General features: G+C 41.1%; 1 protein-coding gene across 1 annotated transcript in view; it reads right to left on the reverse strand.

Annotated features, from left to right (window-relative positions):
• Positions 1-14296, reverse strand: part of RCL1 (RNA terminal phosphate cyclase-like 1) — a 31040-nt gene that overhangs the window by 3362 nt on the left and 13382 nt on the right. Inside the window, exons 6-9 of the mRNA XM_009333559.1 lie at positions 13408-13532; positions 10769-10894; positions 7833-7989; positions 1962-2065 (exon numbers count right to left, since the gene is read on the reverse strand). Of these exons, the coding sequence (XP_009331834.1) occupies positions 1962-2065; positions 7833-7989; positions 10769-10894; positions 13408-13532 (512 nt within the window). The remainder of the gene's footprint in view (positions 1-1961; positions 2066-7832; positions 7990-10768; positions 10895-13407; positions 13533-14296) is intronic.

The raw sequence follows: 14296 nt of genomic DNA on the forward strand, positions 1-14296 counted from the left end.
GTCTTTCCTGTTGCTCTCCTTGACATACCCGCGGCTCATGCCAATTCACCTGCATGCAGACTAGCCTGTCCTGCAAGACTGATCTCTGCGACGTGGCGACACAGCCAGCACCCTGCATTTGATTTTAGGCTCAGCTTGACAGAGAGGTGCTTGCTTCTGTGAAATCTGGAGCATAAGATGAGAGGAGGTAATCCAGATGGCCACAGGCCAAGTGCTCTTTTTGGGACTGGTGTCCCCAGTGCCACTCAGGACAGCCCTGCCCATGGTGTTGCCTGCCATCATGCCATTAGCAGGGGCAAAGGATGTATGTCGTGGAAATACACAAATATGGGAGATGTTTCCTCATTCTGATGGACGTATTCCAAAGCACTATGTCCCCGCACAGCGCTCTCATCTGCCAGCTGAACTGTCACATTCACGCTACATTGTGCTAGACAGGGAAGCCAATCTAGCATAACACGGCTTATAAATAACTTTGGATTCTGTAGGGTGAAAGTGTTAAATGCAGAGGTGTCACAGCCCCAAGAGAGAAAAGAAGGGACAATGAAGTGGAACGTGACTACTGCAATTTACTTCAAAAGCCTGTGCATCCGATAAGTTGCTTGGGAGACAGATTTCCCAGCCCTTTATGAGCTGCCTTAAGTGAGGGCACAGGGGTGCTGCAGACAGAGCTGCGCGATTTCTGAATAGGTCCTCATAGGACTGATGAGTCACAAATTCTCAGAGAATCACAGATTTTATGATCTCATGTGACACATGCTGCTTCAGGATGTCTGCTCCTCACCTTCATCCCTGCCACGTGCTCCTAGCTTGGAAGAAGTGACAACCCACCTATTTTAAATCAGCCTGCTTACAAAATAAACTAGTGTGCTTGTGTGATTTTCAAAGCATCAAAAAAAAACAACACAAAAAAGACTGGACAATGACAAGCGATTGGTTTGTTTCACATGTTTAACTGTGCACTTCAAGCACCGATACCTACTCTTCATAAGCCTTTCACATGTATACTTACTTTACAGGGGATTATTTTACCCCTGCGCAATGGGAGGCTTCCCTGTCTTCCCCTCAAAATCTGATGAATGTTGTTTCCAAGATAACAAGGGTTGAGAATAGCAGTTAGACAATTTCTAGCTCTCATGTGATGGCACCACCATTCTTCAGTTATCACAGTACTGTACCTTTCACGTATACAGCACCGGTACCATGATAACCGAAAAAGGACAGTTCATAGTCTTATTATTTGATGCCATTGTCAGATAAACAAGCCTCCCTCCATTTGATTAAATGAAAACTGCTCAGTCTCTACGAATAACTGTGATCTAGTCAGTCAATTGTCAGTCTGATAGAGTAAATGAGATTTTTGATACTGGATGCCCTTCCCCTAACCTGTGTGTTGCAACTAGTGATGTAAGAAATTTAGTCTTTTTCTATCCTCTGAACCACTACCAGCTGCAGACAAAGCTTTAATGAAAATCGAGACTGAAGCACTAGATAGAAGTCTGCTGCCCGATAGGGCTAAAGCTTTGGGGTTGCACATAGCTCCATGAATTAAACTCTTACGCTGTTTCCTATGGACAATCACAGCTTTAGCGTTTGGCTAGCTATTTGAAACGTGCCATTTAATGCCACAGCTACAGAGAGATCCCTAGGAAAACACAGTAGTGTACGCTAGGCAACAAAAAGCAAACTGATGTACACATACAATCCAAGACTAAGAACCAACAATAAACCGCATCTCTGCAATTCTCAGAACCAGCAATAATATAGAACAGTAAGGGAATCATCTTCTAACATGTAGAAATAAACACCAGGTAACTTACACCACCTGTCTCATTTGAAGACAGGTACAAGTTGTTCTATTCATAGCCACAGGCAAAGTCTTCCATATACAAAAAACAGCTGTGCAATAAAACTAGTGAATTAAACAAGACTGGGTAATTAAACTGAACAAAACAACTTACGTGTATGGAGACAGAGGTCCTAACAGGACTTTGGAAACATCTCGTTGTCCAAGGGTCATGAGGAGAAGAGCAAGGCTCTGATTTGTTGAATCTACACAGCCTCCCTGCAAACCAAAATGTTTTAATAATTAATCTCTGTACAAACCAGAAATTGGGATGGGAGGAGAATAATGAAGGAGAAAGATACACTTAAAAGGCTGAATTACCGCTCCCAATTTTCAAGGGCCAAAAAGATAAAAATCTAGATTTTGTAACAATGACAAATTAATTTCACATGGTAGGCTGGGAAAGGGACAGAACTAAAACAAAACAGCAGTAACAAGGTCACATTAAAGATCCCTCCCACCTCTCCCAACCTGTTCTCTTCTAACATCACAGAATGTAAGCACTGAAGAATTTCTTTGCATTAAGTTGAAAATAGATATTAATTATACTTCATGTGCATTTGAAGATACCATGAATTGCAGCACTTTATCATAACTATAAAGTTACATTCGGACAAGTAGTTCAGCATTAGCAGGTGCAAAACAGCAAGTTAGAAGTTGTTTCACACACATCCACCTAAGCCCTTGCTGCTAACTTCTGTGGTTTTACATTTGCAAAACATTTTTCCCCTATATTTAAAATGGGAAGATTTTTTTTTTATTGCTATGTGAAAAAGCCATGCATAAAATTATGTAGAACTACACATACTCTTGTATATATTTGACTGTAGTAAGTCATACATGCATGGTAAATTGTTTTGCATGTGGAAGTTGTTAACCATGATGCATACGTGAATTAGAATTGGAAAGCTTCCTTTGTTTACAAAGCTTGAATGTAAATTAAAAGGGATCCTTTCAGTCAAGACTGCTGTAGAGAGAATTTACCAACTATTACTATGCAAACGCATTGAAAATAGAAAAAATATCTGGCATAACATTATTTCAGACTGTTCATTCATCCTGATCCACAGCCACATGAAATCTGTGAACAGTTTCCCGCTGGATCAGGCCTAATGCTAAGCCCTCTGAATAGGGTCTCTGGAGAGACCAGAACTAAAAATTCATCCTTTTAAAAACAAATTCTCTAATGAGGTAAACTGACAGTCACCTTTGTGGGCAAGGAGTAACCTGCCCTCATTTTAAGAGCTAACACCATCCAAAAAGGCAAGGGACGGGCAAAATAAATTTTGGACTACACAGACTAAGAAAACACAATGATGTGACAACCTCAGCACATTTACTCAGTGAGAGGGCAGAAAGGAGGACCTTTCCAAGGACAGTTACTGAAGGTTTAATTTTCAAGATGGCCTTGCTTCAGTGTGACAAGTCTCAGCTCCATTCTGAAAAAAGCCTCCTGCACTTCTTGCAGCACATGATACACCACAACAAAGGAAACATCTTCATTACATTCACTATCATGACCTAACTCCTAGCAACATGCTCTTACAGCAGCCCTTGCCCGTTTAACTGCATGAACCTGCCATACCAAAGTGAAGTTCAGGCACTCAACCTAATGCCCTCTATGGGACTGATAAAAATTGTGCTTTATCTTGAGCGAACAGCGTACCTGCAGAATTTGCTGGTGCCATCTAGAGCCACAGCTCTCACCAGCTGTATTTGCCAATCTGAAACATGTACAAGAAGCAGGTGAGAGTTTAAGAAGTATTCCTGACACAGGACTTTCTGTATTTGTAGTTTGGTTAATAATTCAAAATGCTCTTTATCACTTGGATGAAAACTTTACATTTTTTTGAGCTTGTTTTTGCTTTTCTAAAGCTGAAAACATTATAAAACATCTATTTTTATGACCAAATTTATACAAAAGCTTCAATCAGCATGGAGACAACCATGTCCTAAACAATATAGCAAAACAGGATGCATCCATCATGTCCTAGCTGCTTACATAAGCTCTCTTGCTGCAGTGAGTCAGCCGTCCCCACTGTTGTTGTGCATTAGCAATGCACTGTTATGCCCACTCCCACATGGGCAGTTGCCAGACAGGGAAATTAAGTGATTTGCTTGTAATCTAATGATGACAGAACAGTAACTTGTGCCAAACGAAGGACATGCCGCTCCCAACTTTTTTCTCTCAACCCACCTGCCACTTACTCAAGAGTCCAAAATCAAAAACAACCCTCCCAAGAGAAATGGGATGGGCAAAGTCAGAGCCAAAGTACTGACATTTGTTCCAAAATAGCTGGCACTTGTTACCAACCTAGGATGCAGCTTCTAGTCCATATTGATTAAGTTTATGGCAGTTTCTCCGTTATTGTTTCCATTGACAACAGAGCCAGATCCAGCTGGATGTGACAATTAGAGACACAGATCACTTAAAATCCCATCCATTTTGAAATGTTGTTATACAAATACCACAGCTGACATGCACACACAAATATCGCAACTCTGGGTATTGGACAACAGTGTTTTGAAGAGGGTTATTCTTCTGAGCTTGACCCCAGCTTTGATTTAGCCTTGGTTATATTTTGGCATACACACAGTTTCCTCCTTTACCCGTACGGTACATACTTGCATGCCTCAATAATTTGTTATGTGAAGTGCAGAGGGTTGGTTGGTTTGTTGTTTTTTTTTCTTCCCCAGAAGAATGGAGCAGAGCCTTGTCACACTGAAGTAAGGCCATCTTGAAAATTAAGCCTTCAGGGGAAATGCTTCACTCATTTTAGCTCTAGTTAAATAACACAAACAGCCTTACTCCTCCTGCCCCTCCAAGCCCCCCTAACATCTTGACCTTTCTTCATGAAAGAACGCAGCCTTAAACAGGTATTGCATCCTCCCCTATTTTTCATGATCACAAGGAATATAAACATTCAATCCTTTTCCAGTTCTTCCAAGGCCTCTCCATTCTGCCAATCACCTGCTACATAAAGCTCCCATAACCAACGCCTTTCAAAGACGAGGAAAGTCCTTATTGGCCTTCTACAATTAAGCTTAGGTAAGAACTCCGTGTGGATTTGTAAAGACAATGCTAGCCAGTCACTCCATGCTCCCTCTTTCAGGGCCAGTGTAATTACCACTGTGCCACTTACTATTAGTCAATTCGCTCTGACATCTTTGCATCAACAAATGTACATAAAAAACGCTCCACTGATTCCAAGAATCATATGACCTCTTTCATTTCTTTCTGAAGGCTCAGTAAAAGGAACCATTTAGCACTTCACATAGCAAGACTCAAATTCTGAGATTTCCTAGGTGCTAAAGTTCGCATAACAGCAAGCATTAAGCAAGCACTTTAAGAGGTGTCCCTGGGCCCCTTTAAACAGTAATGAACTCCAGCAGATTTGTGGGTGACCCCATCAGCTAAAACCCTTCTACAGAGAATTATCTCAAATGCTCCCAGGATGCCCTTTTCTGGTCAACCCTCCCTCGCTCCTGCAGTACGGTACCTACAGGCAAACACACAGATGGAGAAACAATCTCATAAAGAGAGGATCTAAACACAGGGAGACAAATTCTCCCTTGCGCCCTGTATTCAGCAAGTAGCTGGTGTAAAGAGAGTGAGACTTAAGAGTGCCTGTTCAGAGCAACCTATTCTTGCTCCATGCACAGCTTTCCTAAATTTTTACTGTTTCACTAGACATCTTATCTAGGCAAAGAAACTTAAAAAAAAAAGTATCTTCAAACTAAACAAACATTGCATGCTTTGCAACATGTTTTTCTATCCTCTCTGGGGTCAACACTAGATCAAACTGACCTAAGCTCAAAAAAAAAAAAAAAATCAATGAGAAAGCCCATCTTCCCAAATTCCTGGCTAGCGCTGTGTGAGCATGTGTGTCATACATAAATTCAAGTGTGCATTCTGAAAACTACAGAACAAAACCCACCATATTGCCATGACAGAGGGAGCAGGGAATTTGTAAATGCTGAATAAGGACTGAGCACTCCAGTGGATAAGCAGCACAATAGCCAAAAATGCTAATTAACAAGAACTTTTCCACCGTGAGCTGCCGCACTGGAGGACCACAAGCAGTCCGTACACTGCTCAGCACTTGTCAGTCACTCTTGGACTGAAGCAGTCCACACATAAAAGAGCAGAACCGTAGCAGGCCACAGCTAACAACCTAATTCATTCAGAATCTGATCTTCAAAGACATTGAAACCTCATGGCCTACCACTTTATCATTCAAAGACTTGCCTGACCCTGTTTCCTCCTCAAACGCTTTTTTTCTGTTGTCCCAAGATCCTTACTATCCTGGTGCTTTGCAGAATTTAACTCATCACATTCAAATGGCTGCAGTACACTAATGCAGAAAATTACCTGGTTCAGGCCTTTCCAGCCCTCTTCATTTCAGAAGTTCTCTGACATCTGACTCTGAAGAGAGTGTAATATCTGGACAAATTCCCTAACTAGTTTCAATCTGTCAAGTGCTGGATGGTTTTCAAAGGAAAAAAATACCTATTGCTGCTGATAAAAGTATGTGGAAATTGGATTTTTGATGCCTTCAATCATCTGACTACCTGAATATGTTTTCCAAGAGGTTTACACAAAGAAACAAACCTACCAAATTTTAGGTTGGGGTTTTTTTTGGGGGGGTGGGGGGGTGCGGGGATGGAAGCTGAAAGATTTTACAATTCACCCCTCAAATAAAAATAGCTACCTGTCACTACATAATTGTAGAAACAGACAGATGTTTCAGTCACTAGTTGTGACTGCATTCTCCATGCATGCTGGACTTTCAAATTCAAGGGGTCTGGACTGTACCCAGGAAGAATATTTGTTTGTGGTGTTTCTATGAGATAAGAACCCCGGGCTAGAAAGGGAAAGTCCTCTAGCAACATGGTGCATACACCTAATAAACAAAGACAAAATATTAATGGAAGACTGGAACAAGTGGGCAAATTGGTAATTCAAGACAGATGAAGGGTTTGCAGCAGAGAAAGAAAATGATAACATGGGCACAGATGAACAATCTGAACTACAGGCATGGATGTGACTTATGAGGTTAAGGGATATTTTTATAATTGATACCTGCATTACCTAATGCAGAATTTTATTAACGGCAATTTTAATACTTTGCAAAGTCCTATCAGGTTATTCCAGTTCAGAGCAATTACTTTTTTTAAAACAGTGAGTACAATATGTAGATGACTGCCTCCTAAAGGCCAAATGTCTTTTGTCAATATTACCAGCTACTTTTTTTAACCTTGGTGGAGATACACAACAAAAGCAGGTAGGTTCTTTATTAAATCAGAAACTCACTATGATGCTAATTGCCAAATCATTTGTAAGACTGAAAGCTGGTCATCCACTAAAAGTCTCACCACAAATGAAAAACATTTTAATAAAAAAAAAATACTCTGCAAAAGACTGTGATGCTCTTAAGATTCCTATGCAAACACTGTCCTAGCTCCCTTTCCAACAAACCAGTCAGCCAATTCTTCACACAACCAACAGATCTCAGCACATTTGACTTTGTCATCATCACCATAAAGCAGCCACCATTGAGGCTAGCTGCTCCCCCCCCCTTCTTCCTCATATGTTCTCCCACTCATAATGCCCCATTCCAACCACTAGTTTAAAAGCATTGACTCTATTACCCCTCCAACTTTTTATTAAAAAAGTAAGAGCCCATGGGAAGCCAACTGAACTCTGTTGCAGACAGAAACCAACAAAAGAAAAATTTGCCACTACTATGATTCATAGTCACATCTCCTGGACATGGGAAATAACATGGCCCAGTGAGTCATTACACTGTCAATGGAACCCTTCAAAACCACTCCTTACCTGGATGAAGATAGTGGCAGCATCAGATCATTTATCTGTTTGTATCTGAGCCTGTCTGAGGGTGCCCCCAAACCACCTCTTCCTTTACCAGTATGTCATTACCTTCTTCCCCTACAGCTATACACGCAAAATGTATTGGCCACTTACCCTGTAGACCTCCTCAAGCAACAGCTTAGCACAATTCTGGCCAAGTTCCTCGGGAAGCACAGCTGCTCCCTGGCCCTGAGGGTTTGAGGCTAGCTCAGCACTGAGAATAGTGCCATTGATCGTTTCTGCAGTAAGGCACATGCCAAAACCTGGCGATCTGAAAGAAAGGGAAAAAGTGCATTTGATTTAAGGACAGAAACCAAGTAATGAGCCAAGAACTACTTCCAGCCAACCTCCTCCTCAAGTCACAAACAGCCCTCTCATACGACAACACTGGGAATCTGGACTTGCTGACAGATTTCCTGTTCTATACATTTGATTCACCCTGGAAAAAACATTAACAACAGTATTTAAGAGTTAAACCCAGTACCACTTGCCCCAAACACACCGTGATGGCTATTCCTGGCACAAACTCTTTAAAAACGAAAAAAGGAAAAAAAAAAAATTCCAAACCTCAGAAATATCCCCCTCTATTAAAAAAAATAGTATCTTTCACATTTATTTAATTCATATTTGATGAACATTTCAAAGGTATCTGGAGTTTATTCTCTGTGACATTCAAAACCAAAACTAACTTTCTTTAGAAAAAACCAAAACTAACTTTCTAAGATCAAGCTCTTGCCCTGGAAGCCATAGCCATGGCACCAAGCAGGAGAATAAAAAGAAAGTTTGATCCACATTACTTGTATTTCAAATCGCTTCTTTTCACTTTCAGTTCAATACCATCCAAATCATTACAACTGTTTAAGAGTTCTGAACATATGATTTGAAGAAAGAAACAAAACCCCCCTATTTTCCTCAGAGCTTAGGATCCTACAAAATGCTACTGTGAGAGTTAAGAAACATTTTTGCTACGAGAAAGTCACAGATGGCTGAGTACAGCTTGCTGAGAAATCAGAAAGTTGTAAGGAAGGGAAAAAAACTCACAAGATCCTCTTATAGGCTCTGGAAAAGCACCAGTAGCTAGCCATTCAAACTCAGGTTAACAACTTCCCACAGTTTTGGACTCCTGCTGCCTCCACCACCCAAACTTTTTAATTAAAATAGTCACACTGACCCAAAACTGTAAGGAATGTCACCAACATCAACAAACCACAAAATCAAACACCAATACACACAAACTCTCCCAGTGCCAGAAAAACAACAGTTCCTCCAGAGGCATTTCAATAGGGCAGGAATGAAAAGATATCAGTGGTTCCCACCCACATTTAACTGCCTGCACTTGCTGAGCAACACAGAAGGTATGTTAAAGATGTTTCTCTCTTCCTTTCTTTCCCCTGAAACAGAGATAGAGATCTAGACAGCCAGACAAGAACAGTGTCAAAGATGCTATTTTTTGGACAAATATCCTTTAATAACTATACCCACTGGCAGATTTTGTTAGTGTTCAGTAGCATGTGGCAATCTGCCTAAATAAAAATTAAAATCATCCAGTGCCTCATGTATGTGCAGACAGCATTAGGAAGCATCTGCACAAACTTTTTGCTGCAAATGCTCAAAACAGAACCGGGAAGTTTCTGCTTAGAGAGACATTACATGGGCCAGAAGATGCTCAGATAATGTATTCCCTGAAGCTTTTGGCACTGTGGAAGGGCTGAAGTTCAACACTTTATATTCTAAAATCAGGACTTGGTTTGGGCTGGGTACAGATGGGCTGAACTAGTCCTTGCTGGTCTTACTCATCACCAGAGGCAGCACTGGAAATGACGAGGCATATTGCCTTGCTTCCTTGTCCTGCCAAGACACACACAAGCACTGGGAACCAAGTAATAAAAAAGGCTTTGCCAAAGTGGCACAATGTTAGTATCAGGTACACTGCAATCGTACTGGCGCCATACTTATGCTGAATGTGACAGCACCGCAGCATCAGAAAGCCACATGCACCAGCAAGGCAGAGAGGGACTCAGTTCATCTTCCCATACTATTATTTATCCCTCCACATGGGCTACCCATGCAAGTAGTAAATGTGATGCTGCTGACCCAATTCATTTGGCTTTTCCACGTTATAGAGATATAAAAAACAAAATGAGAACCCAAAAACTCACAGCTCCCAGAAAAGTTTTTGCAATTCTGATCACTGTTAACAGTCCGGAGCCACAAGACTTACTAACCTAGGATATTAAATATGATGAAGGATTGGAAAAGAGGAAAAATACTTAAAAGTGAGTCAACAATTTTTAGATTTGTAAACTTGCAAACCCAACAAGTTTTCTTTAAGGTAATATTTCAAAAAGTAGAAACAGTGAAAGAAAATGTGCATGCTTGGATTTGAGCATACAGACAGAAGACTAACAGATTAGTTATTCAGAACTCCTTCAACCTCAATGAAAAGTGACTAGAGGACAACAAAGCTGACAGATATCAGTGAAATTGTCTGAATCACATCCATCACTTCTGTGTTCTGCTGGCAAACAAAATCTGTGTAAGTACAGTAAAGTAATGTCTCGATTTTCCAGTCCTCGCTAGTGAATGGACGCTCTTTCAGCTATTTATGTAATGGTAAAGCAGAAGACAACCCATACAGCTCTAACACTTTCTAAAACAGTTTGGTCCCATCCTTAATACTACCATTTCCATCAGAAGGTGTATAGTCAAGTTTGAATGTTAGTTTTCACAACATACCATGGCACCTCTGATCTTAATCTCACTTCAAAGCAACAGGTTTAAAACTGAAGAGACCTCAGTTGCCTTTAGTGGCAGTAACAGTGTATTACATTCCTTGTTTAAGGAAATACACAACTTCTATCCCTATACCATGAGTAAAACAAACTTCTCTAGTGAATCATTCCGTTTTTTCCCTGTGAGGAATATTTATTTCAAGTCAGCAAAATGGAAGATCACGGTCTAAAACACAATGAAATTACAGATCAGAATACCCCAGCAGATGAACAAATGCAGAATTACATTTCTGTTCCCTGTGAATCCTGGATACTCACTTTCCAGAGCTGACCCCCTTCATGTGATCCGTGTAGATATAAATGTCTGGGAGAAATTTATTCAGGATGCTCCTTGCAGATTCCACCATTCTGTTTGCCATCTGTGGTGACACTCTGACAGAGTATCTACATTTCCAAGCTAAGGAATTCACTGTGGTCACAAAAGAAATTTAAACCAGAGACCAAAAAAAGTGGCCAAGAGGTCCTAATACATTATTTCAGAAAAATGTGGTTTTGTCATATATATCCATTCATGAGTGCTGGTCCATTTTCCTGTACTTAGAGAAGCACATGTGCATAAGTGCTTTATACAGTCTTTTCGCTGATATATGTTGAAGTGAGGTACACAGAACACGTGCATAAGAACAGCTTATTATGACTAGGTAAACATCTATCTTCAAAATGCCCTTCGATAATTTGAAATTGCTGTTCTGTCATCCTGTGCTTTCTTATGATGGAGGAAGCCCTGCGTGCTCTGCTCCTCATATACTATTAAAAGACCGTGACGGGTGAAGTTTCTCTGAATTAGCTGCAAGAAATCCTGTCTTTCTATTTCTATCAGGGAGAAATCAGGCAGATGAAATTAAAGACAAATGTACTAATGAAAGAAAAAATTAATTTTAAAAGGCTAAAAAAAAAATCTTTGCTCTCTAACTATTTTGCAGTGCTGTAAGGCTATCAAGTTCACTGGTTCTCTAGTGACTCAACATTTGAAGGTAACGGTTCCAGGGAAGAAGAAATTACCACTTTCCTGCTCACCCCAACCCACCTCCTCACAGTACACAAGAGATGAATTGCCTTTGTGCCCTTTTACTCAGGTGCCGCTTCAGTGATATTCCTGACAGATCTTCAAATTTACAAAGCACATTGTGCTCCAAATTCCATCCCAACCATAACGCAGACTCATGCTCTGCACACTTAACCACCCATCTGCACCTACATGCACATAGCAATGCAGAGAAACACACTCTCAAATCTCCTAGTTTGCAGAAGGGAGTTTCCTTTTCTACAGATTTCTACTGCATGCTCTTGGGGAGTAGGGTAAACCAAAAGCTTTAAGATCTTTAAGGGCAAAATCAGTAAATAATAATCAGAAAACTGATCGTTCTGCACAGTTGGGGCACTCAGTATTTTGGATGACTATAAAAGGTCAACACAAGCTGCAACGTAAGCTCCCCATCTGTGAGGAAGCAGAATTGCTCAGCTGAATCTTGGAGGGACAAAAATGCACATATATAAGACCTAAGCACTTATCCTTCCAGATGTTTTGTTTTCTATTGGCTTGAAGGACACTTAATGGCCAAACTAAAATGAGACTGCCTCTCACCGGGCTTACTAAAGGCAAACCTTTATCCCTGAGAAAAAGCCCAGGAAAACCTAAAGGAAAGTGGAAGTTCAAAAACCTGCAGTTCACATACATTGACCAAATCCAGTCAAAGTGGATGGCACTGTGTATTAATGTCAATTTAGAAAGATGGCACTAAAGCCATGATCATTGCTTCCTCCTTCACACAGAGGACTGAACTACTTACTACAGAGGTGGACGGGGCATAAGGAAATTACTTTCTTCACGGAAAGACCATGACAAACACCACCAAAAGCACACTAAGCTGCCTCCTTTGTTATTCTACAACACATGCACCCAGTGAAATTGGTCTCACTTGGCAATGCTGCACTCATGCAAATGCCACAGTTGGAAACGGAGGTCAAGGCGTGCTGTTCTCACACACAATTATGATGGTATGCCATAAAGTGAAAGGATGAGCAGGCTCCAAGTCTGCACCTCTGGCAAGAAACCTGCCCCCCTTCCTGCTTAAAAATCAAAGCCAGATCATATTTGGGAGTCTCATAATCGCAAATTAAACTAAAAGTTGGCCAATGCTCAAGAGGGAGCAGGAGCTCATGAAATACAACCTTTATATACCTTGCCTGTAAAGGATTTCTGCCTTCTTCCTACGGTGACAGCAAATTCATGACAGATACCATATAAAAAACACAAGAGAAAAATAAAGAACACCCCCACCCCCAAACAAAACATTGACTAGATGTGCAGTTCTGTTTGCAAAAGTGAGTACGCCACAAAAATATTTTGTGCCCTTATCTTTGTGTTGAAGAAAAACCTCCTCTACTTCCATCTCCAAAGGTACTACTGAAGGTGAAGAGCTAACAGATTTATTCTCATAACATAACAAAAAGCTCAGTTCACGTGTGCAGTGAGGTGTAAACTGAACTAAAATTTAAGCTCCCATCCAACATTCTGCTAGACTCATTAACAGCCAAGATGCCACCTAGTCAATGCATAACAAAACTACATTCGTTACTGCTGGATTTACACACAAGGTAAAATTCCTTTTAGTGCTGCTACATTACGTGATGGAAGGTATTTTAACTTTTTCTTGTTATTGAAAAGATTTTAAATACTGCTGTTCAGTTTTAAATTTATTTACTTGCCTATGGATGCTTTTTGAACATCAATGTTCTGAACACAGCCATTTTGAGACACGGTCCTGAAATCTAGTTGTGTGATCCCTCTGTGTAATGTCACCCTGTGTTATCTGGATACATGCTCAGCAACATGGGTGCACTTCTGTGACTTCAAGTTGGGAGACTTGTTTAAAAGCAGAAAAAAAAAAGGATACGCAGTTCCCCTGATGCGCTTGATTTTGCCAGGGTCTGTGAACTGAATGGGCTGCAAGACCTTTCTCACTGGGCAAGCAAACAATATCTCTCCACCCCCTTTGGGAGGCATTCCTCTCCGGTTAATCTAGAAACAATAATGGAGGAAAAAAGCAGGTTAGTAAAGAGCACAGAGAACGTACTTACACACTCAAAAATGATAGCTTTTATTTAATATATAATAAAATCTTATCAACAGGGGTATTACGTGAACACAGGCAAGAAAAAGACATCCTAAAGGCAGAAATGGATTTTGCACCAAACCTGTAAGCAAAAACTGATTTATTTTTTCCTCCTCTCTCTCAGGTACAGAAGGGCATGGCTTCTCAATGGAAAACAAAACCAAACCAACAAAAAAAACAACACCTCTAGCAGGAAGGCAACTTTGGCTTAAGACTGGTCTCTAACAGCAAATCTGTACCTCACTGCTGAAGAAAGTCTACAAGTGTTTGATGCTTAGTACGTATATGGGGGACCAGAATGAACTCATTCCTGCAAACAGGCCTGGCCATCCCGAGCCTGTCCCACTGCCCCAGCCAATGTCCACAAGGATGGGGATGGGACATGGGCCCATGGGTGGGTCTGGCTCAGGGGGCCCATGGCCAGGCAGGGCAGGGCTGTGGGGAGCTAGAGACCAGCCCTGCTGCGGGGTCTCTAGAGCAGGGGCTGACAGTCCTAGGGGGATGACATGGGGTCCTGGGCCATGGGCAGGGTGGGGGGAGGCACCTGGAGGGGGCTTGGCAGAACAAGCAAAGACTAGTAGTGCAGCTACACACATTTTAAATGGGCGTTCTTAACTTTGAAAGGCTACAGTTTCCTTCTCCAATCTAAAAAATGTATTCTATTATCCAG

Source organism: Pygoscelis adeliae, unplaced genomic scaffold (genome assembly GCF_000699105.1).
Source record: "Pygoscelis adeliae isolate BGI_AS28 unplaced genomic scaffold, ASM69910v1 Scaffold501, whole genome shotgun sequence".
NCBI classification, from domain to species: domain Eukaryota; kingdom Metazoa; phylum Chordata; class Aves; order Sphenisciformes; family Spheniscidae; genus Pygoscelis; species Pygoscelis adeliae.